The 25,234-nt window shown below is 42.3% G+C and overlaps 1 protein-coding gene across 1 annotated transcript in view; it reads right to left on the reverse strand.

Moving 5' to 3' along the window:
• Nucleotides 1–1,658: 1,658 nt before the first annotated feature.
• The window catches only part of snd1 (staphylococcal nuclease and tudor domain containing 1), a 907,822-nt gene continuing 884,246 nt past the window's right edge, over nucleotides 1,659–25,234 (reverse strand). The window contains exons 23-24 of the mRNA XM_080207582.1: nucleotides 3,443–3,487; nucleotides 1,659–2,942 (exon numbers count right to left, since the gene is read on the reverse strand). Coding sequence (XP_080063708.1) covers nucleotides 2,877–2,942; nucleotides 3,443–3,487 — 111 coding nt within the window. The 3' untranslated portion in view covers nucleotides 1,659–2,876. The remainder of the gene's footprint in view (nucleotides 2,943–3,442; nucleotides 3,488–25,234) is intronic.

Consider the following 25,234-nt stretch of genomic DNA (forward strand, 5'->3'; position numbering starts at 1 on the left):
GTGGCTGACTCTTAATTGTCGATTGAAATGACATAGCGAGCCTTTTGGTTCAAGGGTGATTAGGGATGAGAACAAATGCCAACCTCATAACGGTTACATCCTGTGAGAAAAAAAACATCAAAAATCTCTCAAATTTCTCTTAACCGTTTCAATGCTGATTCCAGTCTCCGCACAACGTTCCTCATCCCTGGTAATATTCTAGTGAATCTCTTCTGGACTCTCTCAAACGTCCTGATGCCCTTCTCAAGTGTGCAACATAACCAAGAGTGAGAATGATAGGTTCAACTCCCCCAATCCCTAACCAGGGGTGCCCGAGTCATCTGTAACTCCACAAGCACAGGCCCATGTTGAGAACAGTTAATTGAGCACAGGCCAGGAACGATGTTTGGGGCCTTTTGACTATATTAGCTCAGTATCAAATTAAGCAGTGCATTTAATAATTGAGCTATCAGAACACCGAAGGCTGATATTTTTGTGTGTGTATTATTTTTAATTTCACTGTTGTGTAAGGTTACTGCCAGGACAGTAATTAAAGAAAAAGCTCATTGGTGGCATCACTGGATAGGCCAGCATTTATTGCCCATCCCTAACTGCCCTTGAGAAGATGGTGGTGAGCTGCCTTCTTGAATCCACACAGTCCATGTGGTGTAGATACATCCACAGTGCTGTTAGAAATGGAATTCCAGGATGTTGACTCAACAAATCCAAATCAGGTGTGGCTGGATGGGAACATCCAAATGGTGGTGCTGTCATGTATCTACTGCCCTGGTTCTTCTATATGGGAGCAGTCATGGGTTCAGAAGGTACCGTCAAGCAACCAAGCTGAGTTTCTGCACCTCATCTTATAGATGGTACACACTGTGTGCCAGTGGTGGAGGGAGTGAATGTTCGTGGATGTGGTGCCTCGTCCTGGACGGTGTTGAGCTTATTGAGTGTTGTTGAAGCCACATTCCAGATAAGTGGAGAGTTTTCCATCACACTCCTGACTTGCAGATGGTGGACTGGCTTTGGCAAGTTATTCGTCATAGGATTCCTAGCACCTGATCTGCTTTTGTAACCACGGTATTTATGTAGCTAATCCTATTCAGTTTCTAGTTAATGGAAATCCCGAGGATGTTGATTGTAGGGATTCGGCAATGGTAATGCCATTGAATGTTAACACATTTGGGGAAAACCAAATACCTACCAGTTACCTTATTTAATAGCAATAAGCAATGAAATTAAATCTCAAATCACTTTAACTCATTAATTTTCTAGTTATACCGTTTTATATTGCACTTACCAACAGTGCCAATTTTATAAATGCTTTCTAAATCAACAACTAAATAGACAGGAAATTGTAAAGAATCTTGCATCCATCCATCCAATGCCCAATTAAAAAGTCCAAGTTCTGCATTGCTTGTGTGTATATATCAAACCTAGCCATATCAGCCTCTGGGAAAATTAGACCCTTTGTATGACACATTCAGAGCTTGCCTCAGCCACCCATTCTCAGTGGGTGGGAGCAGTTAACTACCTGACAGGAAATGTGCCAAAGTAGGAAAGCTATTGGAACAATGTACATCTCCAGTGTGGCAGTGAGGTCCTGGGCAGAGCACTGCTCCCAGACCACTTGACAAACTAGTGTTGCGGCAACAGTAAGTGAGGACACCAAAGTGACAAGGGGGTTGCATGTTGCCAATGCTACTTTTATTGAGACAGTAAGCATTAAATATAATGACAAGAGACAACATCAGGTATGGAAAGGGGGATGTGGGATGGAAAAAAATCATGAACTGTTTGTTGCAGAATTACAAATGAAAAGAATCACTTGCAATCAAATCACAAGCAAAATAAAGAGAGAGAGGCACACGGCTTCCTAATATAGATTCCTCTGCATCAGCTATCTGTATCCACATGTCTTGCTCAAGGTAAGCGACTGACTGCTAAGCAGACTGTGCACAAACATTAGACAGTACTCTTGTCGGCATTTTGGATCAGATCTATAAATGGTCCAAGCTTGAGCAGACACAGGACTCCAACACTTAGCAGTTTGGTTAATATATAATTAAGACATTAAAAAGATTAACTCGGGTATCTCCATTTCTCATTCTGTTTTGGTTAATCAACTTCTGTGGTGGGGACCAGGGCGGGGAGGCCCACATACAACAAAATCTTAAACCTGCTTTCATAAATGAGCACCGAGTTACACAGGGGGAATCGTTCCCCTTTGTCAGAACACAACAGGAAAAAAAACATCAAAAAAGTGATGCAATACGTAGGGTTCTGAAACTTGGAAACATTTGTAAGTGTCACTGGCAATTCCCCTTTAAGACTCCATCTGTCCCGACCTGGAACATCTGCTCCTGAGTTTTTCCTTGAACAGGCTTGCTTTAATTATCTGTCGATCAGATGCTGGGCTGTCAGGTGCGACTATGCTGTCAGCAGCCTCCGAGTTACTGGATCCCATTCGAGATCAACTTGGTTCCTTGTCTTACGTGATTGTGAACTAAACATTTCTCAAAGTACATATATTTCTTTAAAAACCAACATGAATGAAAAAAGTCACCAAATTAAGTATGTTGATTTATTCTGCATTTCAGAAGGAATTTAAAGTAGGGAAATAAAGAGAATTTCAGGTCAAAGCAGGCAAGTAGTTTCCAGTTCATTTCACAAATTAACATCATTGTCCAATCATGATTAGTATCTCAGCCCCTGGCACTGCCAACTGCTCATCTGAAGGTGCAGAGGGCGAATGCAATGAGAGTCTGAAAGCCTGAAGGGAGGAAACAGAGAAAGTAGTACCAGAAGTCTCTCTTTTTGTGGACGGGGAGGGCAGTAAGAGAGTGGAGGGGCAGAGGGAGGTTAGCGTGTCGCCATCATCATGTCTGGAACCTTTAGCGTCTGTAGCCAAACTCATCAGCATCATCAGCACGGAAATCGCCATAACGCCAGAGATTCAGCTGAAAAGGAAAGACAGCAGAGTCAGCACAATAATAAGTGCAACCGGTAAAACAGGGCTGGTGATTTAGCACTGAAGCGCCACACATATTGTCAGGAGAGAAGAGCAGGTGAAAAAGAAGGAGCAGAGAACAAAAAGATAGATGCGAGGAAAACAAGGAAGGGGCTAGCAAGAGAAAGGGAGAAATCAGTGAGAGGAAGGGGACAACAGCAGAGAGAGAGAGAAATAGAGACGGAGTGAGGGGTGATAGTGTGAGAGGGAGGGGCACCGTGATAAGGGTGGAACAGTGAAAAGGGGAGGGGCAGAAGAAACATGGTGAAAGAGGATTCAAGGGAGTTCAGTGAAAGGAGTGCACAGAGGGTCAGCAACTGAGAGAAAACCTGATGAGATAATTTAAAGCTAGAGAAAGAAAGAGCATGCACAAGTGTATGTGAGAGAGAGAGAGAAAAATGAAAAAAAAAGAGGGAAAAAAGAGTCATCCTGACTCCACATATGTCTCACCCGAGCAGATTTGGCAGCCTCTTGAGCATTCAGGTATTCGGTAATCTGGAAAAGAAAAGTTAGCATTTAGTTCAACTTTATAAGTGACCAGAACTATCACTGCTGGTCAACTTGGCTCTGATAGTTCGTACCCTCTGCAGGTCTCGTACACATAGCTAAGGCTGATGTTTTATGACTGGGGAAATGTTGACTTACTGGAGGTATTTTTGGGCAAGATGTTAAATTGAGATTTAATTTTCTTGTCCAAGTGAACATAAAAGAGGTGGGCCAGAATTTTCCTGTTCCGTCTGCCATGGGAATTATAGCAGGCAGAGGATTGGCCCATACAGAGGTCCACTGACCTCGGTGGGATTCTCCAGTTTTGAGGCAAGGGTGGCCAGAGAATCTCGCCAAATTCTCCTGGTCAACATTTATCTTTCAACCAATGGCACCAAATACAGAATAAATGGTCATTTGTCTCTTCAGTTGGAGTCTTTAGTTAAGAATAATATACACGAGTTGCTGCAGAGTATCACCTGATGTAACACTAAAGAAGGTAGACTAACTGGTCTTGGGTTTGCTTCCTGTTATTTACCAAATCAACTAATCGTTGGCAGAGTAAGGCAGAGAAACATGGGCCCTGGTTCTTCTCCTGTTTCCATGTCCCTTTTCCCCTGTCCTTTGTGTATCTTGCCAAATGTAAATTGGATGTCAGAATTCCCTAAATAAAAACATTCTGACTATGTAAGTATTTCAGCGCTTAACTGTACTTCTGTGAAGTTGTGACTGGCATTCTATAAATACAAGGTTGTTTCTATTTAAAACTTTTACAAAACACACTTGGACTGGAAAGTGAGATAAGTGTCTAACAAGTAATGTAAATACAGCATCAACATAAGAACATAAGAAATAGGAGCAGGAGTAGGCCATCTAGCCCCTCGAGCCTGCCCCACCATTCAATAAGATCATGACTGATCTGTCTTGGCTCAGTTCCACATTCCTGCCCTCTCCCCATAACCCTTAATCCCCTCTCTTATCAAAAACCCATCAACCCGCGTCTTAAAAATATTTAGCGAGGCAGCTTCCACCACTTCAACAGGCAGAGAATTCCAGAGACTCACCACCCTTTGAGTGAAGAAATTCTTCCTCAACTCCGTTCTAAACCTCCCCCCCTTTATCTTGAGGCTGTGCCCCCTAGTCCTACTGTCCTTTCTGAGTGGGAAGAGTCTCTCCACCTCTATCCTATCCATCCCATTCATCATCTTATGTGTCTCAATGAGATCTCCCCTCATTCTTCTAAACTCTAACGAGTACAAGCCTAGTTTATTCAGCCTCTCCTCATAGCTCAACCCCCTCAACTCCGGCATCAGCCTAGTAAACCTCCTCTGCACTCCCTCCAAGGCCAAAATATCCTTGCGTAAGTACGGCGCCCAAAACTGCACACAGTACTCCAGCTGCAGCCTCACCAATGCCCTATATAGCCGCAGCAAGACCTCCCTACTTTCATATTCAGTCCCCCTCGCTATGAAGGCCAGCATCCCATTCGCCTTCCTGATCACCTGCTGCACCTGCAAGCTGGGTTTTTGCGACTTATGCACAAGGACCCCGAGGTCCCTCTGCACCGTCGCCTGCTGCAGTTTTTCGCCACGTAAGTAATAATCCTTCCTACCATTATTCCTACCAAAGTGGACCACCTCGCACTTGGCAACATTAAATTCCATTTGCCATTTCCTGGCCCATTCGCCCAGCCTATCTCGATCCTTCTGCAGACTCTCCACACCCTCCGCGCAATTTGCCGTTCCACCAATCTTGGTGTCATCAGCAAATTTCGACACCATACACTCGGTTCCCTCCTCCAGATCATCTATATAAATGGTAAATAGCTGAGGCCCCAGCACCGACCCATGGGGCACTCCACTAGTCACCAACCGCCAATCTGAATAGCACCCATTGACCCCCACTCTCTGCCTCCTATTTGACAACCAGTCCTCTATCCACGCTAACACCCTACCCCCAACTCCATGTCCCCTGACCTTCTGCAATAACCTCATGTGAGGTACCTTGTCAAACGCCTTCTGAAAATCAAGAAAGACCACATCCACCGGCTCTCCTCTATCCACCGCCCTAGACACATCCTCATAGAACGCCAGTAAATTTGTCAGACACGACTTCCCCTTAACGAAACCGTGCTGCGCCTGCTCTATCAAGCAATTCCTCCAGTCACATTAACAAGGAATGCAACTGAGCAACTGTACTTCTTCTGGGAAAAGATTATACTAAGGACATGGCTTGGGATAGAACGCCTTTATCTCTAAACTTCTACTCACCTTTGTCCGGACTATCAATGCCACTTCCTTACAACTAGTCTTGTATCATTGCCAAGAGTAGTCAGTAGGCAGAACATTTTCCCCTCTGTATGCAATTACACATTTAATTTGCAGCTTGTCTTTGATTTGCAGTGTTTTAAAATACTTATGTTTTGCACCTCTCCAAATGCCTAACAGTGAAGGAAGTTGCTAGCAGATTAGGACGATGAAAAGAGGAAGAACATAAGCATTTTACAACAGTGTGGATTCATATTAAAACACTGATTAGTAGAATCCCTGGCCCAGAGGTTAACATTTCAGGATACTGTACCACACAAATTGCTTTTCCCTAACTCTATGAATGCATTCTGGATTTTGTGGTAGAATGCCTCTGTGTGATTAAATACACAGCGTAACCTCTAAATTTTGTATGAGTTTTTTCATCAGTGAGTTGCACTTGTTCATCATTGCATGCGATAATCAGTAAATCAGTGCTTCAGAAAAGGTTAGAGTTACATAAATGCACTCTACTCGAGCTACATCCTCTGCCTGAACCACTCAGTTGTTCAATTGCCTGGTAACCAAGCTCATTAGCAGTGTTTAAAAGTAAGGCCAGATGGCGATGGCTCAGTGTAATCGCAGTCCCCCACACCTTCTCAAAGGTCGTGGTTGTGATTTTCTAAATGCTTTACTTTGTACTCCAGGTTGGAAAAAAACCCTGGTGCATCCGCCACCTTGAAAACAAGATCTATCTCTAATGCCCAACAAACAGAGCCTTCCTTCCTCACACCAGACACGCAAGAAAGGAGGGACTGGGGAATCCAGCAGATCCTACTCAGCCAATGATTAAAGTTAAAAGCAAAATACTGCAGCTGCTGGGATCTGAAACAAAGACAGAAAATGCTGGAAAATCTCAGCAGGCCTGACAGCATCTGTGGGGAGAGAACAGAATGAACATTTTGAGTCTGGATGACAAAAGGTCATCCATTCGCGAAACGTTGGCTCTATTCTCTTCCCACAGATGTAGTCAGACCTGCTGAGATTTTCCAGCAATGATTAATGTTGTCTGGGTAGTGTCCAAAGCAGACGATCTGGTGCTCAGACCATCCCAATTGACAGGCTATTTGCCCAGTGATTGTTGTTCTGGTAGTGATACCAGGGTCGCGAGAGGGAGGGGTGCGGCTGAGAGGGAGGGGCCCTGATGCTTTGTACCTTGTGCACCTGCTCTCCCTGGCCTTCGATTTCAGGTAGAATGACGATGAATGCCAAAACTGGCCAGCTGCTCCTAGGTTAAAGAAGGATATCACAATCCAGTAACATATACTCAAGTGACCTCTATTTTAGGTGGAATGCTGGTGACATTGGAAAGTTCACATTTTGGTGATGGTGGTGGACTTCCTTGAACTAATGTTTTTACAATTGAGTAGCTTATAAGAACAGTTAACAGTCGACCACATAGTATTATTCTTTGGCTTCACATTGTTGCTGATGATTGACATCTACTGCTTATCTGTTGGCGTTCAATTCGATCAAGGCTTTAGTGGGGGCATTGTAAGTCATCATTTGTTGATGCAAGCGCACTGGGTAAAACAGAGCAGAGCAGAGAACAAAAAGATAGATGCGAGGAAAACAAGAAAGGGGATAGCGAGAGAAAGGGAGAAATCAGTGCGAGGAAGGGGACAACAGCAGAGAGAGAGGGGAATAGTGAGAGTTGCATGCTCCTTCCTGCAATGGCATTTTACAGTGGCATTCTGAAGACAGCTATTCAAATTTCTGTGGAGATTTTGCCACCAAGTGCTTTAGTCACATGCAGACTGTTCCTAGTTGCTGAAGTCAATTTGACGTGAAAGGACATTGTTCTTGCATGACTGCTTGTGTCTTAGTTTTGGCTGCCGAACAGTCTCCTGGCACCAGCAAGCTCTTCATTATTTGGCAACGACCTTCCATTCTATTGACCTGGCTTGGCTATTGTATCACTGAGCATTGCTGTGATTTCAATTCAGTGTTGTTTAGTTGTAGTGCTGCTTTGGACTGATCACCTTGAGTCACCGTCAATGGTTTTTGCACGTTGATTGTGACCCCAAATTCCGCTGCAGCAATTGAGATGATGTTCAAAATTGACCACAAAACGCACCACAAAAATAATCAGCAAATAGGAGTTTAGATATCAGAAACGAAGAACACAGTTTGGATACAGAATTACACGCAGGCTACATTGGTAAGGAATAACATACCTGCAGCAGTTTGGTACTTTTCTTCTGGTGCTAACTCAGAAATAAGCAGAATTCAATATCACAACTTACCCTGATGAGGTGTGAACTCCCAACTCTGGAACTGGCTGGATATGGTTGTCAGTTAGATCAGGATAGAGATAGACTTCTGATTTCCCCCATTGCCCAAATGTTATTTGTGAATCAGTGGTTGCATATCAGAATCATAAGGTTGTGAATTCAAGTCTCCCCCAGAGACTCGAGTACAAAATCTAGGAGTCCCAGTGCAGTACCAGGGCAATGCAGCACTGTCTTTCCAATGAAACATTAAATCATTTTCCCTATCATCATGCCAAGAAGATATGGAAGAAAATACACATTTCTATATAATCATGGCTACCTCAGTTATTTTCTAGTAGTATAACGGACAAAGGCTTCATGCTGAATGAAGCCATAACTGGCTATGATGCACACAAAAGGGAATTTCTAGCCTTCAAGAAACCACAGCAACCTCATTATCGCTAAAGATAGTAATGCCTCATGACTGCCAAAATCAAATTCCAAGGGAACGCACAAAGATCATAGGTACATAGGAGTTAGGAGTAGAAGTAGGCAATTCAGCCCTTCGACCTGTTCCGCCATTCAATCAGATTAAGGCTGATCTCTTCCTGGTCTCAAAGGTCCCTTTATATTTCTAAGACTATTTACGTGCAAACCTCTTCTTGCATTTTGAATGTGCGCAAAATAAATTAACCCTCTGATTTTACTTCCTTTCAAGTTTGTTGTGGATTATAGGGGATTGGATCATTCCAAAACTGAGGGATTGGCAAAAGTACGCCACTTTTAGAAAGGGAAATTAATCCTTTCTGTTTATGGACAAATGGTAAGGGGAGAAATCAGAGCTGGTTTAAATTAAACCCCCTCATGTCCATAACACTATGAAATGAGTGAAAAGGATTCCATGGCAGTATTTGAAGAGAAAGAGATTTCTCCCCTCCATTCTGCTCAATATATCTGGCCGTTATCACATTGCTGTTTGTGGGATCTTGCTGTGCGTAAACTGATTGCCCCATTTTCCAAATTACAACTGTGACAACAAATCAAAAAGGCTACTTAATTAGCTGTAAAAACATTTAGGGTGTCTTAAGGTTGTGAAATTTTCTGCAGGAATGCAAATGTTTATTTTTTAAACAATACTCTGGTTAATTACCCTGCCAACATAGACTAATACACAAAAAGTGGCTACTGAGATGAGGTAGAGGATTGGTCTGGTCTATACTCCAGTAAGGAGTTAACACGTTTGGAAGGGAAGAACAGGGATCAAAATTATGTAACACTGCATTCTGCATCCTCTCTTTTCCTCCTCTATGAACAGTATGCTTTGTACGTATAGTGCGCAAGAAATAATACTTTTCCGTGTATATTAATACATGACAATAATAAATGAAAAGATTGGTCAAGAAAATTAGCATGAAAAGAAACAAAAGCAAAGAACAAATACATCATTACTATACAATATAGCTCAGTTCAGAGAGCAGCTCACTGGAGCACTCAGGCACTGCCCTTCACTCTTCAATAAAGCAGCTGTAATTATTTTATTGGACTTTTATAGAGCTATATTGAAACCCACAAAAATAAAATACCATATTGCCTGGCATATGATGTTTCATTTTAACTGCACGTTCAGCAATCGTCTGGGCTGAGATGCAGAGAAGAGACAAAAAGACGGTGCAATCCAGATGGTGGGTCAGCAGGAGGCTTCCCAGTGTGGAATAGAGCCTTTTGGGTGCCTCCAAGCCATTTAACAGAGCAGCACTTTTAGACATGCACCACATTATGCACTATAGGATGCAGTACTGTCAGCGGAACTTGGCAACGTTGGCTGGCACCAGAAAAACGAACATGAAAGTTTCCCATCCGTTATAACACTCAACTGGTTCACGATTCTCCCTCAGAAAAGAGAATCTATTAGTCTAACCTGGTCTTAACCATGTCATGTACGCACGTGTTGTAAGTTTAGTGTCCCCAGGGAAAACAGGGATGGGAGTAAATGCTGCTTTTGCTCATATCCCAGAAACAAATTTTTAAAAACAGTCTCTTTACCCTACATTTGCCTTCAGCTGGCTAGAATTCATGGTCTGTAAAACGCTCATGAAATATTCTGCCCTTTCCCCTTGAAATTCACCTCATGGACCAAGAATTTGACTCAACTTCACCACGTCTCACATTCTGCGGCATAACATCCATTTGAATTTTGAGATTTGTCAGTAACAAATCCATCACTTCATTTTCTTCCTGTCCCAACTGGACTAGTAATCCAGAGATTACATCCATGAGTTCAAAACACACTATGACAGCTGAGAATTTGAACTCAATTTTAAAAACCTGAAGTTAGAGAGTTGGTACCAGTAAATGTGCTGTCAGATTATCACAAAACGCATACCAGTTTGCTAATAATGCTGTAAAGGAAAGGAAACCTGTTGTTCTTACTCAGTGTGGTTTATATCTGACCTGAATCTTCTGAGCAGTGGCAGTGATTGCTGTGTGTTCGTAAATTTTCCCACTGGATGCTCATCACATTTCTTACCGGGGCTTTTGAGCCTGGTTTTGACAGAAATGTGCAGCGGAGCATCATTTGGAGAACTCTATTGGATTGCGCTAGAGTCAGGGGAGGCCAGGACATGTCCCATTTTTACAGCACTCACTGTTGTATGCCAAATTTAAATGTGCAGTTTGAGTTTTAGTGAATGAGTGTGAATGGGCACAAGGTGAGTGGTTCAGTAAGCAGGGAGGAGGGTAGATGGGTCAAGTGGGTAAGTGGTAAGGGTGTGAGAGTGGGTACATGGGTGATGTAGATAAAGGATCAGGTTAAGTGGGTAGCTGAAGGTGGGCAGGCGGGTAGGGGATAGATGGGTAAATCAGTAGGTGGGCAATTAGGTAGTCAGGTCATGTGAGTTTTTGGATGGTTAGGGGTGTTGTCGGGTCCAGGATAGTTTGGTTAGGTTAGGAGTTGAAGAGTAGACAGGTCGGATAGATAATCAGGTTGGTGACGGTAGTTGGGTGCTCTGGGTGGTAGTCTGGTTAGGTTAAGACAGCAGTCGGGTTGGAGAAGTAGTTAGGGTTTGGGGAGGTGGCTGGGGGCCAGTTGTGTAGTTATCCATATATTAGACTAGGTTTAATCTGTGTAACATTTCCTGGGTAACCACCCAGGTAAGTACCATGGAATATCTGAAGTCTCAGACTCTAACTCAGAGTTGGAGATATTTAGGGAGGGTCCTGGGGAATTATCCATTCGAAGTTGAAACTTCCCAGGCAATTCCCAGATAGGGCCACCCCATCAGTTATATGTCCGGTCTCTGACAATCCGGAGACTGGAAGATTTGGCCCCGTGACTCCAAGTACACATCAATGTGGTTGACTTTTAATTGTCCTCTAAGGTGACCTTGGAGGAAATGCAGCTGAATCAAACTGCAACAATGCCTATCTAGTTTTTATCCAGTAAATACAATATCTAATAATGCAGTGGGAGCAGCTTCACAACCTTCTGAACCAGCATTTATGGGCACTAAATGTTTGCCTTGCCATCGCTGCCCACCTCCCAAAAACAAATTTTTAGAAATCAGTAACATAATAATGTTCTCACTTACCATTCAATGCAGCTATTTGTCTGTTCAGTGACAATTACAGGGAGCTTATATGCAATTTTCTATGTACATTTTCAGTAGAAGCCAGGCTATGGGAATTATTAAACTTGTGCATTTATTTCTGTCTTTCACTGCATTTTTAGTATTACAGAAAGGTTATCTAGGTGATACTGCAGTAATTCTTTTACTGATGGCACATTGGAATATGGCCTAGCATACAAATCACTGAGGGGGCAGAACCTGCCATCGAAGCAATGATAATTCAACTTGCAGCGATCAAAGTAATTAGCTGAACGTGTTGAATTTCCTCAACTCTGCACAATCACAGTGAAAATTCAGGTTATTCTATCAAATCTATCTAGAATCTTCAACTGGATTTTAGTCTCATATTTTTGCGATATTATGGGGAACTGATAGGATGATTAGAGAGAAAAAATTTCCATTGGCTGGTGAATTGAGGACTTAAAAAGCTAAAGGTAGGTTTCTGTACATCTTAGAGGAGTCAATTATCTTAGAACAATGCAGAAATTACAATTTTAAATCTTTATTTACAATACTTTAAAACACGTCAGAACATGCAGGATGTTAACACGTGGAGTTTCAGCAGAGCCCAAATTGTTCCAGGAATTTCTCGGATGTCTCAGCTTTCTAGCTCCATCCTCAGGATGAAACAAGTGCACGAGGGTCAATGAACAGACAAACATCATCAAATACAGATCAATCGAACCATTGAACACTATATGCCTTTCAATGGGTGGGACAAGTTTTGAACTCTCTACCACAAATGGCAATTAATGCTAGGTCAACTGCAAATTTTAAATCTGGGATTGCCAGATTTTTGTTATCCAAAGGTATTAAAGGAAATGGGGTAAAGGCAATACAGATTTAGGTTACAGATCTGCCATCACTTCATTGAATGGTGGCAAAACAAGCCTGAAGGTAAAATAGCCAACTCCTGTTCCTATTTTCACAGGCACCTGTTGTTCTATAAACTATTCAAACTCCTCAAGTTTATAAGATTCCAGTCAGTAACTTACTCCTGTGTATCTATTGCACTGTATAAAATGATCTGGACCCCACGAAAAATGCCACTGCCACTCCCCAGTAGCTGTTATTCCATACAAAAAAAATCTATACCTTTCAATTAACTTCCAGCCTATTACTCCACCTGGGTTATGTGTAAAGGGGAATAAGGAAGAGGGAAATGGTGAGGGAAGAGAGGGATTATTTTTTGACAGATTGTGCTGGCAGACCTGACCTTCAGGCTCTCTCTTGATGAATGTGATTTGACAAATGGTGTGAAAGCACGTTCATTAGTGCCATAATATTCAACCAGAAGTGCTTCATTTGTCATGAGTTGGTTAGAGTGAAAGGAAGCAAAGTTTTGAAGAATGTCTCAATGAATTATTTCTGGAACCTAAGTGAAAGTCTCCCAACAAGTTCTGTGATGCAGCTGCAATGAAGCACAACAGAATAATCAGGCTGCAGCCACACACAAACGGCAATTCCTGGGGTAGCTTTCTGCTTCAGTTTATTTTTGGCATTGTCAGGGCATAAACTATTTCAATGCTTCCGATCCCCAAAAAACGAATTTGCATTCATACCTGTGACGAAAGGCAACTTACCTTGGAGTTGCAGTTTCCACACATGTGGCTCTTTGGGCTAAATTAAGCCCAGTGCACCAACGTAAGAAGGGAAAATGACGTGAAAACTCAGTTCATGTAGCCAGGACTGGAGCGCCATTGAACATAAGTGTCCCAGGCAGGGGAGAGGGAAGAGGGACAGAAAGAGGTCCCAAAGGTAGAGTCCCAGAAATAGACAGGGACAAGAAGGTGAAAAGAGAGATAAGAAAGAGGCTCCAAGTAGGAAAAGGGCTGTGGCTGGCAAACTTCAAGTGGAAAGAGCCCAGGAGAAGACGTAAAGATTCAAGAAAGCAGCACAGCATTGGTGATTCTGTGCTGCAAGCCACTGGGGTGAAAACACTCCTAAAGAGCAGTCATGTTCCACTCTGCATGGCTGGAAAGCTTAGTTGTGCTTGTGAGTTGGTGCCCACGTGCAGACTATTGAATCCAGGGGAAAGGAATCTGGGGAGACAAGACTGAAAGCCTGGGAGGTGGGCCATTGTTGAAGCTTTCTGAGTTGCAGCAACATTTGGAGAGAATACAAACACTGGAATTCTCTTTGAAGGTGAAGACTGGAATCCCTTGTATAAGAGACAGAACTTCAACATGATCGATCGACTCACTCCATTTACTAGCATCTGGGCAGGTTATTGAGATATCCATACTGCGTCTTGGTCGCATCTACAATTTATTGTGCAGTGTGGTATGTTCCACCACAGTTTGCCTGTTAATTCACGTGTACCTCATATAAATTGTGAATGTATAAAACAAATATTGTAGATTGTCTTATATTCCTGATCTTGCATAGTAAAGTTTATTTTTGTTTATTCAAAGCCCCCAGGACTCTTGTGGTCTTATTCCCTGAGCAAGTGCCTTAAATCTCAAACTTTGCTTACCTTAAACAAAACATTATTGATTCCTAACTGGATCTTATCAACAATTTGGGATCTGGTGTAGGATCATAACATTTTATTACTTTCGAAATGAATTCCAGAAGAACTTTACAGTACTTGTAGAATGTAGTTACTGTTGTATTGCAGGAAATGTGGCAACCAATCTGTGCACAGCAAGGTTTTACAAACAGCATGGTGATGACTACCAGGTGACCTGTTTTAGTGATGTTGGTTGACAGTTAAATATTGGCCAGGATACCTGGTTGGGCTGTGATATGGTCCTGAGACCAGTGGCAGGCTTCTGCTGTCAGATCCAAATGTCGACCCTTTACTTATAACTTTAGAGACGAATACTAATGGTCAATCTACTGAGATTTCTCACAGCTATATTTGGCCAGATCTATAGGTACAGTTTTCAAATGTTCACTGAATTAATGAGCAGGAACTGAAGATCTAACAGACTTAACAAAGACCAATCTCAGTTTCTCCCAGTGACATTAACTAATTTAGTGCAGAACAGTGACTGAACCTAGGATTTTCTGTTCTCTCATTTTATCCTGCACTGAGCAGTGCATTAACTCACTTGGAGAAGCAGCAATTTGCGAACTTAACACAAGTGATTTTGAGTTTAGAATTATTCTAAATGCACCAACTCCATGGATTTGATTTCTGCTGCTGCCTTGCAGATGAGAGCAGGCAGCACATTCGGAGACTGCACATTAGAAGTCAGCAGCCTCATTGTACTCAGAAGTAGCTAAAGGGCCAACTATGCCTGATCTGGTACACAATCCTTTTGTGCCAAAAGTTACTCATCATAAAATAAAATAATCCCCTTAATTGAACTCAACAGCTATTAACTCGTGTGCACCACACTGTTCGGATTTGTCGAATTACAAACTGAAAATCTCCCTCTATTCTTTCCTGGTCTGCTAACAAGCTCTGCAAAGACCTTAACAGGTTGTCAATTAGAGGGAAGTAAGTTGACAATTGCCCATCTCTTCGCCCTTTGAAAATCTGAGCGTGTCCTGGAGGCATCAGGACACTGACATGCCATTCTGGAGCGCACTTGCTCCTGTTCTAGCCCCATGGGCTAACAAAAATCTTGGCCCCATGCCTAAAAAGTGATGGCTAACTCCTCCAATGGCCTGATGGTGGTAAGACACTTTCTTATGTAGTTTTGAGGTGGGGTGGGGGGGGCGGTGCTGTAGATTTCAGCTAGGTTCTGCCCTGAACTAACTGGCAAACTTCACCAACTTGCATTTATATTACTCATGTATGTACTAAAACGTCCGAAGAAAAATTTAGCACTGAGCCGCCACATAAAGATAGGTCAGGGCCGGTGACTAAAAGCTTGGTCAAAGAGATAAGCTTTATGGAACCCAGATGGTTGGGTTTAGGAAGGGATTTCCAAAGCTTAGTGCCTGGACAGGACAGGTGAAGACATAGCCTCCAATGGTAGAACGTTGAAAGTCAGTGGTGTGCAAGAGGCTAGAATTAGAGGAGTGCGGCGATCTCAGAGGATTGCTGGATTGGAAGACGTTGCACAGAATGGGAGAGTTGGGTTGATGGAGAAAATTAACTAGGTGAAAATTTTGAAAGCAAGGTGTTGCTGGACAGGAACCAATGTCTGTCAGCAATTTATGGCGGGGGTGAGAATAATGAGTTATTAGACTTGGGTTCGAGTTTCAACACAAGCAGCAGAGTCTTGTTTGACTCGTGTTGATGAAAGCAGGAACAGGCTCCTGTATGAAAGTTGCACCAGGTGGGTACCCTGTGTGCGCCTTGGGGTGAGGGTGTAATAATATAAATTAGCAGAGGGGCGCAGCTCTAGATTCTTATCCATCAATAGTGGTATTATCACTTGACTATTAATCCAGAAGCCTAGATAATATTCTGGGGACCTGGGTTCGAATCCTGCCATGGAGATGGTGGAATTTGAATTCAATAAAAATATCTGGAATTAAGAATCTATTGATGATCATGAAACCACTGTCGATTATCAGAAAAACCCATCTGGTTCAAAGTCCTTTAGGGAAGGAAATCTGCTGTCCTTACCTACTTGCCTGGCCTACATGTGACTCCAGCAAAGTGGTTGACTCTCAACTGCCTCTGAAACTAGGCATGGGCAATAAATGCTGGCCAGCCAGCGATGCTCATGTCCACAAATGAATATTTAAAAAAAATGCTCTTTGAAAGTATGTGCGTATTGATGCAGATGAGGGCAGGGTCAGAGTTGGCTGTGATGCCTTCTGCAGTTGTATAACTTGCTACCACTCACCAGCCAAACATGCAAAATCTTGTTTCAAATGAGTTGATGGTAAAATGACCATCATCCATAGACCCCGATCTCAGCTAGGTCAGTATCTCCAGGCATAGAGAGAAGATTGCCATTATTTTCAGTTTAATGCCTTAAAGAATGGACACATTCTTTATGCGAACTAATAGGTGCTTTCCTAAAAGCTTGCACAACACTGTTAAAATGAGATCAAATAGCAATGATAATAGATACAGTCCTTTAAATTCACTACTACCACACACGTTTATCTCAATCTGTCCTACCATAAGTAATTTCCACCAGACACTTTCATCAGCTTACACTGGATCAGTGCACAGACTGATAGCCAAGTTCAGCACATATGAGAACAGCCTCAACCGGAATCTTGGGCTCAAGCCACACTATCTGTAATCCCCACATCTTGCCTGGATTTGCAAAATCTCAATAACTGTCCTGGCTGGAGATAATACACACCTCTTTAACCTGTGCTTAATCCTCTCTCACTCACATTGTCTGTACCTTTAAGAGTTGATTACCTGTAAAGACTTGCATTCCAACCATTATTTTGTAAATTGAGTTTGTGTTTTCATATGTCCTGTTGTGAATAGAACTCCCACTCACCTGATGAAGGGGCAGTGCTCTGAAAGCTTGTGGCTTGTGCTACCAAATAAACCTGCTGGACTTTAATCTGGTGTAGTGAGACTTCTTACTGTGTTTACTCCAGTTCAACGCCGGCATCTCCACATCACAGCCAGTTCCACAGCAATTAGCAGGTACCCTGTTTCTCGACTGTGTGCAGTACTGATTTAAAAGTTAAATTTTGTGGTACACATCCTGGGGGATTTGTGGATTTGCGCTGGCCAATCACTGCTAGAACTACTTGACAACTCCCATTCCCAAAGGTCTTTGCAGTGCCTGCCTGACAGAATCTTGGCACTAATTGACATGGGGAATAGGGGCGTCTGGCATTGGGTGGCTGTGAGAATAGAAAATATTTGACACAAAAATCCAAACTTTTAATCGACGATTTAGCCAGTTTCATAGTTCACTCAGTTGTGAGTGCTAGCTAACACCATTTACAACACTGAATTTAGTTTCCTGTAACTAGTACAAGGTTTATGAATTTCTCCCTCCTTTCCAAAAGAAAAGTATCTTGTCAGTGTGCTGAGACAAAGCAACTGCAAAACTAGATGTTTCAATACAGGAATCTGCCCGTGGATTCTGGTATCTTCAAATCTGAACTCACTTAGGTGACAGTGTAAAAGTGGTTTTGGGCACTAAATGAAAGTCAAGGCCTTGGATACGGATCCACAGCAGAAAACCAAAGCCTTTGTTTATAAGAGTGGAATTAACACAGTGCCCCCATGCCCCTAATTGACCACTGTGGAGGTTTTGGATCACTCAATGGCTCCAGGTTTGATCTGCAGTCTTTGTTAATTTCAGCAAAGAGACATGTTTGAAATTTCTGTCTGTTACCACTCATCCCCTCTCCTGCTGGGAACATGTCTGCAGGGCTTGACTTTGACCCTTTAGATAGCAAAATAGTCCACCAACATTTGATGTCTAAATCACACTCAAAGAACAGTTAACTGACACCTAAAAAGAGATTGCTTGGCGGTTATCGCATTGTTGTTTGTGGGAATTTGTTGTGCACAAATTGACTGTCATGTTTCCCGACAACAGTGGCTACACTTCAGAAGCTCTTCATTGATGAGACAGGCACTGAAACAAAGTGATGAGTGAAACCTGGAAGCTTCACTATGGATAAAGATCAAGATGATTTTAGTTTCTGGGAACAGGTAGAGTTTCAGGCTTAATAATGGCAAAACTTTGAGATGCCAAGTACACTTTTGGTGGATTCATTTTTAAAATGAAGCAAAACCTGCTGTAGGATATTTTTAATTAAAAGATGTACTAGCTTTGAACCCTCCCAATGTAATAGAGGAGAAAAAAGAGGAGAAAAAAGATGACAAATGGGGTGGGGTGTGCCATTCTGAATGTTTAAACAGTTGGTGCAGATTGAAGTACAAATATGTGGTCTGATGTTAAAGCTGTTTCAAATTAATGTTTTCAAATGCTGCTTAATTTTTGGGGATGGGACTTTACCACCTGAAGTATCAAAACATCAAGTTCACTACCCTCTATCTGTCCCCAATTTTATCCTCAGTGGTACAAAACTGAATATCAGAGAATGATACAGAATAGCAAGAGACCGTTCACTTCTTCCTGCTTGTGCCAGCTTTTTGGCAGAGCTATCCAACTGGTAGCACTTCCCTGCTCTTGCTCCCTAGACTCACAAACATTGTCCCTTCAAATTTTTAGCTAACGCCTTTTAGAATGTTACTATTGAATCTGCTTCAGGCCACGCATTACAGATCATAATAACTTCATGTTGCCTCTGGTTCTTTTGTAATTACCTTTAATTTCTTTCTTTTGGTTACAGACCCTTCTGCCAGTGGAAATAGTTTCTCTTTAATTACTCTATTTAAACCAATCTATGTTTTTGAAAACATCAGATTTCTTTCACAAAAGCAGAAAATGCTGGAGAAACTCATCAAGTCTGACACTATCTGTGGAGAGAGAATAGAGCCAATGCTTTTGAGTCTGGATGACCTTTTGTCAGAGCTTTGAAGGATGACAAAACCACCTTTGACAAAGGGTCATTCAGACTTGAAACGTTGGTTCTATTCTCTCCCCACAGATGCTGTCAGGCCTGCTGAGATTTTGCAGCATTTTCTGTTCTTGTTTCAGATTCCAGCATCCGCAGTATTTTGTCTGTCAAATCTCTTTACCCTGCAAGCTTCAAGACAGAGTTGTCCAACCTTTTTGTGTGAGGGGCCAAATTTCAATTCTTTTCTCACTTACAAGATTAATAAGCAAAGTTCAGAAAGATAATGTTTGATACAACACGAAACATGAACTTCAAACAAAAATTTCAAAGTAGTAAAATGAAGATTTAAAATGTAGTTAACACGAATGTCAACGTAAGTGCTAAGCAACAGAGCTAACCATTGAAAGCCTTTAGGCTTAGGAAGCAGAGTTAAAGTGAGATAGAAAAGACTCCAAACACTAACACCAGGGAAGGGAATGGAAACCAGGGCCAAGTAAACAAGTTAGGTTTAACTAACAGTAATCTTGCATTCGTATCCGGTGGTATTCCGAGCTGGCTTTGGTGGAATTCATATGAAAGTGGGGGTCCAAAGCAGGTTGGATCTCATTCTGGATTTTCCTCCTCTCCCAGCCTGTTTTGTGGATATGCTTTGAGAGAAGGAGGGAGGAAGAAGTATGTGTGTGTGTCCATCCAGGTCACTCCCAGTTTCAGGATTCCCATCCTCACAGCACTCACAGACTCAGATGCTCCCTGGCCCAGGACGTTTGGCCATTTTATCTCTGAGGAGGAATCTGAGATGGCTATGAAGATGCTAAGACTCACTCCCTCCTGTCCATAACTACAACTGCCTGAGGCGAGTGTCCAGATGAGCACTGTTGCTGTAACTGTGTCCTTCCCAATCCGCGCTGGCATCTTGACCATTGTGCTCCTTTAAGGGGCCAGTATCTGCAAGGGAGGGTGAGAGGAGGAGGAGGATGTGGCCAAAGATGGAGAGGGAATTCACCACAGCCTTAACACTGCTTTATGCTCCTCCAATTGCATTGTTTCGCTTCAGCAAATACGGGACAGAAATGGCCTGTGGTTGGAGGAGGAGCCCGTGGCAAATCAGTCACTTGCACTTACTTGTATTTTAAACAATGAATCTGTAGGTCAATCTGTAAGAAGCATGATAGCCTGGATTGCATGACAACCTGTCCAATGGATAGTTGTACATTGGGCAACCTTGCTCTAGGGAGAGAACTCCAACTCTCCCAGTTTCTTCATATAAGTGATGCAGAATGGTTGGGAAAGTGGAATTGAGGTAGATCAGTCATGATATTATTGAGTTGTGGAATAGGCTTGAGGGTTGTATAGGCAACTCCAGTTCCTATTTTTTTTTAAATGTTGATATCTAATGCAAAGAAAACAGCTATAAAAAAAACACAGCTCACAAGTTATCTGGATTTGGATGTCCTGTGCCACATAATGTATTTGGTTGCAGTCACAGTGAAACTGGCACTGAGTGTACAGATATTACTAAAAGGAGTGAGAGATCATTATTTACCAAGAGTTAATTTATTGTGACACCAGTTAGTTGAAATCAGCGTAATTTTACAAAACTAAAAACATTCAATTTAGAAAAAGAGATATCTGGAATTGTTATAGCTCCACTCAACAGAACAAACACAAGATTCTGAATTAAACAGCAAATGCCTGTCCTCGTAGACACGGTAAAATAGATTAGCTGTTTTAAAATTGTACAGGAGGGCTTCGAACCACAGCTGGGTGGTGTCTGTGCTGATTGTGATTCCCGTGAAAGAGATCTGACTTTTGTGTGGCCAACGACAGTGAATGCCAGTCTTTGGTACTGTTCTAGTTTAATTGGAAGGCAACATGATTTTAACATTCAAAACTCTTGATTAGATAACAACTTTTTCTGTCTCTTGAGCTTTCAAAGGTGAATGATGTCTGACTTAAAGGATACCTGGTGCATTACCAAATCATGGTAAAAAGTCTGACAACACCAGGCCAACCAGAAGAGATCAGGGTGTTAACACTTGGCCTTAGTATTCCTATGGGAGGCAGGTGCGAAGCCAAACAAATATTTCTACTTTGATCGCTATCCAGTAACCTCTACTGGAAAGTGTGTGTGTGTGAAAATCAAGAGAGGGCAGATTCAGAATGGTAATGCATGGAGTGGGTTGAGGAGGACACCAGTGGGTGCTGGCACCTGTGGAGTTGTAGCTCAGCAACAGACCTTCAAGTGAGGAAATGAGAAAATGGAGGCAGGGAAGCCATTGCATTTGCATAGCACCTTTAAAATTGCAAAACATGCCAATTGCTTCACAGGAATGGAATCAAACAAAATTGGACCTGCATTCTTGCAATGTTTTTCTTCCTTTCTGAGAACAGCCCAAAATGGCTCCAGATCAAACTAGCACACATATAAGCTGGGATGCAGGATGAGCACGGAGACGTGCTGAGAATAATGAGTCTCTCTTGTACTGTTTTCCCGCAGAAATAAAAAGAACTCCAAACAAAAAATCTTTTTTCTTTTTTAGAAATTCAGTGAGGGTTGTTTCCATGACCCTTGCTGCCACTCCAGCTTTCTGTTTAATGGAAGAAACCGTCGTGGACATAACAGATGGTAAATATGCCTTTGGGATTAATGGCCATCCAAAAAATCTCTCCAATATGCAGAACGAGAGTACACAGGCTTTTAAACAAGAGAACAGGTTATTAATGCAGCAAACTGCATGATCAAAGCCATCAAAATGAAGTGGTTACAGGAACACAGTGTGATGAATAAAAGAAAAAAAACTTATTTTAAGTTGGTGTTCGGGAATTCCAGTTCCCAGCGGCTTCATTCACTGGTAACGGGTGTGTTAAGACACGTATAACCCGTGTTTTTTTCTGTATGTGTCTCCTGTGCATTTGCCTGCCGAGAGAGAGCCACACATGTGCAATTCATTCATTTTTATATCCTTCGGCCAGAATTCAGCTCCATGTGCGTGCACAGAAGAGAAGTGAAACAGCACAAAACTGTAAATCAGACCTGAAAAGAGACACCACTGCAGAGATGATGTCCCAGGGATGAAGATCCAAGGGCAGGGAGAAGGTCTCAAACAAAGATAACCCCAAACCAGGGTGTGGGCCAGAGAAAAAAATAATCACAGCTCAGGGACAACGACAGAGATTAGAAACAGATCAGGTTAAATAATGTTGAGAAAAGAAGCAGAGCAATAGCCTCAGAATTAAAGAGAGAAAGAGTTGTGCAGAGCAGACATGAAGCAAAGTGGGTTCGAGAATAGCCTGAAGATCCAAGAGGACAGCCACAGATTGGTGATTACATGTTCCAGGCTGTAAAGAGCAAAAGTACTCTTTGATGCAATGGTGTTACGCTTGGCATGGCTGAAGACTTGAAAATGTGCTTGGAATGTGAAGCCTGAGTGTCTGCAGAGATCCAAAGGAAAGCAATCTCAGAAGGTGAGGTTGAAATCCTGGTTAAAGCCATGAGAGTGAGTGTCACATGTAGGGTTGAATTCAGAGGAGAATTTCAAACATGGAGATGCAAAACCCTCTAAGAAAGACACAGTTTTAGTCTGACTGGTTGGACTCATGGTGTGATGAGCTTCTGGCTGTTGAGAAATCCATAGAATCTGCTTTGGTTGCATCTGTCATTTACTTTGGAGTGTGGAATGTTTGCTCATAGTTTACCAATTGATTCACACGTACTGTACACTTACTCTGAATATTAGAGTAAAAGATAAAAATTGTTCAATTGCATTAATTTTCCAAATTTGCACGTGTCAACAAAGATATAGCTGGAGTGAAGGAATCATGAATATTTGGATCGTTTTCTTGTGAAAATGTATTGACAGCTTTCCAACCTTTTGTCTACTGTAACATAATTCCTAGCCTTTTGGCCATGGCCTTTTTTGCGTTGTAACTTGTATGCTTGCCAGTTTGATTGCTGGGCTAAATTAAACCAGAAGATGCTGGAAAACTCAGCAGATCAGGCAGTATCTGTGGAGAGCAAAACAGACAATGTTTTGACTCTTCATGACTTCTTTAAAGCTAGAGAGGGGAGAAATGTGATGGAATTTATACTGTTGAGGGAGGTGGAGGGGTTAGGAACAAAATAGGTTAGAAATAGGTGGGAACTCAGGAGAGATTTATCAAAGATATCATGGAACACAAGAGAAAGGAAGTGTTAATGGTATGTTACAGACTAAAAAAGTTGCTGATAGTGGCACAAATGTAAGATAGGATATATTAATAGCAAAGCAAGGGCCAGTGCTCTGTGAAAGTAAAACTTAAGAACAAGAGACAGATAGCCCTGTGGGGAAAGAGGGTAGATTTGGGGAAAAAATAATGGATAAAAAATGGGCTCAAGATAGAGGAAAGAGTTCACTGTTTGAAGTTTTAAATCTCTATGTTAAGGTTGTAAAGTTCTGAAACAAGAAATGAGGTGTTCTTCCTCCAGTTTGGAAGGGGTCTAAGAGGTCATGAAAAAGCAGTGGCCAGCAGGATTAAGGAGAATCCCAAGGTTTTCTATACATATATAAAGAGCAAGAAGCATAGCCAGGGAGAGGGCTGGCCCACTCAAGGACAAGGGAGGGAATCTATGCGTGGAGCCAGAGGAAATGGGCGAGGTGTTAAATGAGTACTTTGTGTAAGTATTCACCAAAGAGAAGGACATGGTGGATGTTGAGTCTGGGAAAGGATGTGTAGATAGTTTGAGTCATGTTGAGATCAAAAAGGAGGTGGTATGGGGGTTCTTGACAAACATTAAGGTAGACAAGTCCCCAGGGTCTGATGGGATATACCCCAGAATACTGAGAGAGGCAAGGAGGAAATTGCTGGGGCCTTGACAGAAATCTTTGTATCCTTGCTGGCTACAGGGGAGGTCCCAGAGGATTGGAGAATAGCCAATGTTGTTCCTTTGTTTAAGAAGGGTAGCAAGAATAATCCAGGTAATTACAGACCGGTGAGCAATACATTTGTGGTAGGGAAATTATTGGAGAGGATTCTTCGAGACAGGCTTTATTCCATCTTGAAAATAAGTGGACATATAAGTGACAGGCAACACGGTTTTGTGAAGAGGAGGTCGTGTCTCATAAACTTGATCGAGTTTTTTGAGGAAGTGACGAAGATGATTGATGACGGTAGGACAGTGGATGTTGTCTACATGGACTTCAGTAAGGCTTTTGACAAGGTCCCTCATGGCAGACTGGTGCAGAAGGTGAAGTCGCATGGGATCAGAGGTGAGCTGGTAAGGTGGATAAAAACTCGCTCGGTCAAAGAAGACAAAGGGTAGCAGTGGAAGGGTGCATTTCTGAATGGAGGGCTGTGACAAGTGGTGCTCCTCAGGAATCAGTTGCTGTTTGTAATATATATATAAATGATTTGAAGGAAAATGTAACTGGATTGATTCATAAGTTTGTGGACGACACAAAGGTTGGTGGATTTGCCGATAGTGATGAGGACGATCAGAGGACACAGCAGGATATAGAGCAGTTGGAGACTTGGGTGCAGAGATGGCAATTGGAGTTTAATCCGGACAAATGCGAGGTCATTTATTTGGAAGGTCTAATACAAATAGGAAATATACACCAAATGGCAAAACCCGTAGGATTCACTGGGACGTTGCAGCAGGCCAAGGACAGACATATGGGCATGGGAGAAAGATGGTGAGTTGAAATGCAAGTGGCAGAAAAGTCAGGTCATTCTAGATAAATGAGTGAAGATGTTCCACAAAGCGGTCAACAGGTTTTTCATCCAATTTTTTTCCCCAATCACCACCGGGCAAAACTTAAGATTTGCTTTGATAGACAGCTGATCTTTGCCCTGCTATTAACACATTTTGCTATTTTACCTTTATGCCACTATCAGCACCTTCTTTAGTCTGTAACACCGTCATTAACACTTCTTTTGTCTTGTGTTCTATCACATCTTTGTTAAACCTCTACTGACTTCCAACATATCCCTGGCTTATTTTGCTCTACCTTCTTGACAACCAGCCGCGCTCCCCCCCACCCCCCCAGCGCTGCCCTGCAGCAGAATAAAATCTGTCACAATTCTCCCCCTCTTAGTTCTGAAGAGGAGTCATACCAACACAAAACATTAACTCTGTTTCTCTCTCCACAGACGGAAATGTTAAATAAAAACAGAAAATGCTGGAAAAACTCAGCAGGTCTGGCAGAATTACATGGGAGGTGGCAGACCCGCTAAGTTTTTCCAGCATTTTCTACTATTGTTTAAGATTTCCAA

Source organism: Carcharhinus amblyrhynchos, chromosome 19 (genome assembly GCF_965287045.1).
Source record: "Carcharhinus amblyrhynchos chromosome 19, sCarAmb.v2.hapA, whole genome shotgun sequence".
NCBI classification, from domain to species: domain Eukaryota; kingdom Metazoa; phylum Chordata; class Chondrichthyes; order Carcharhiniformes; family Carcharhinidae; genus Carcharhinus; species Carcharhinus amblyrhynchos.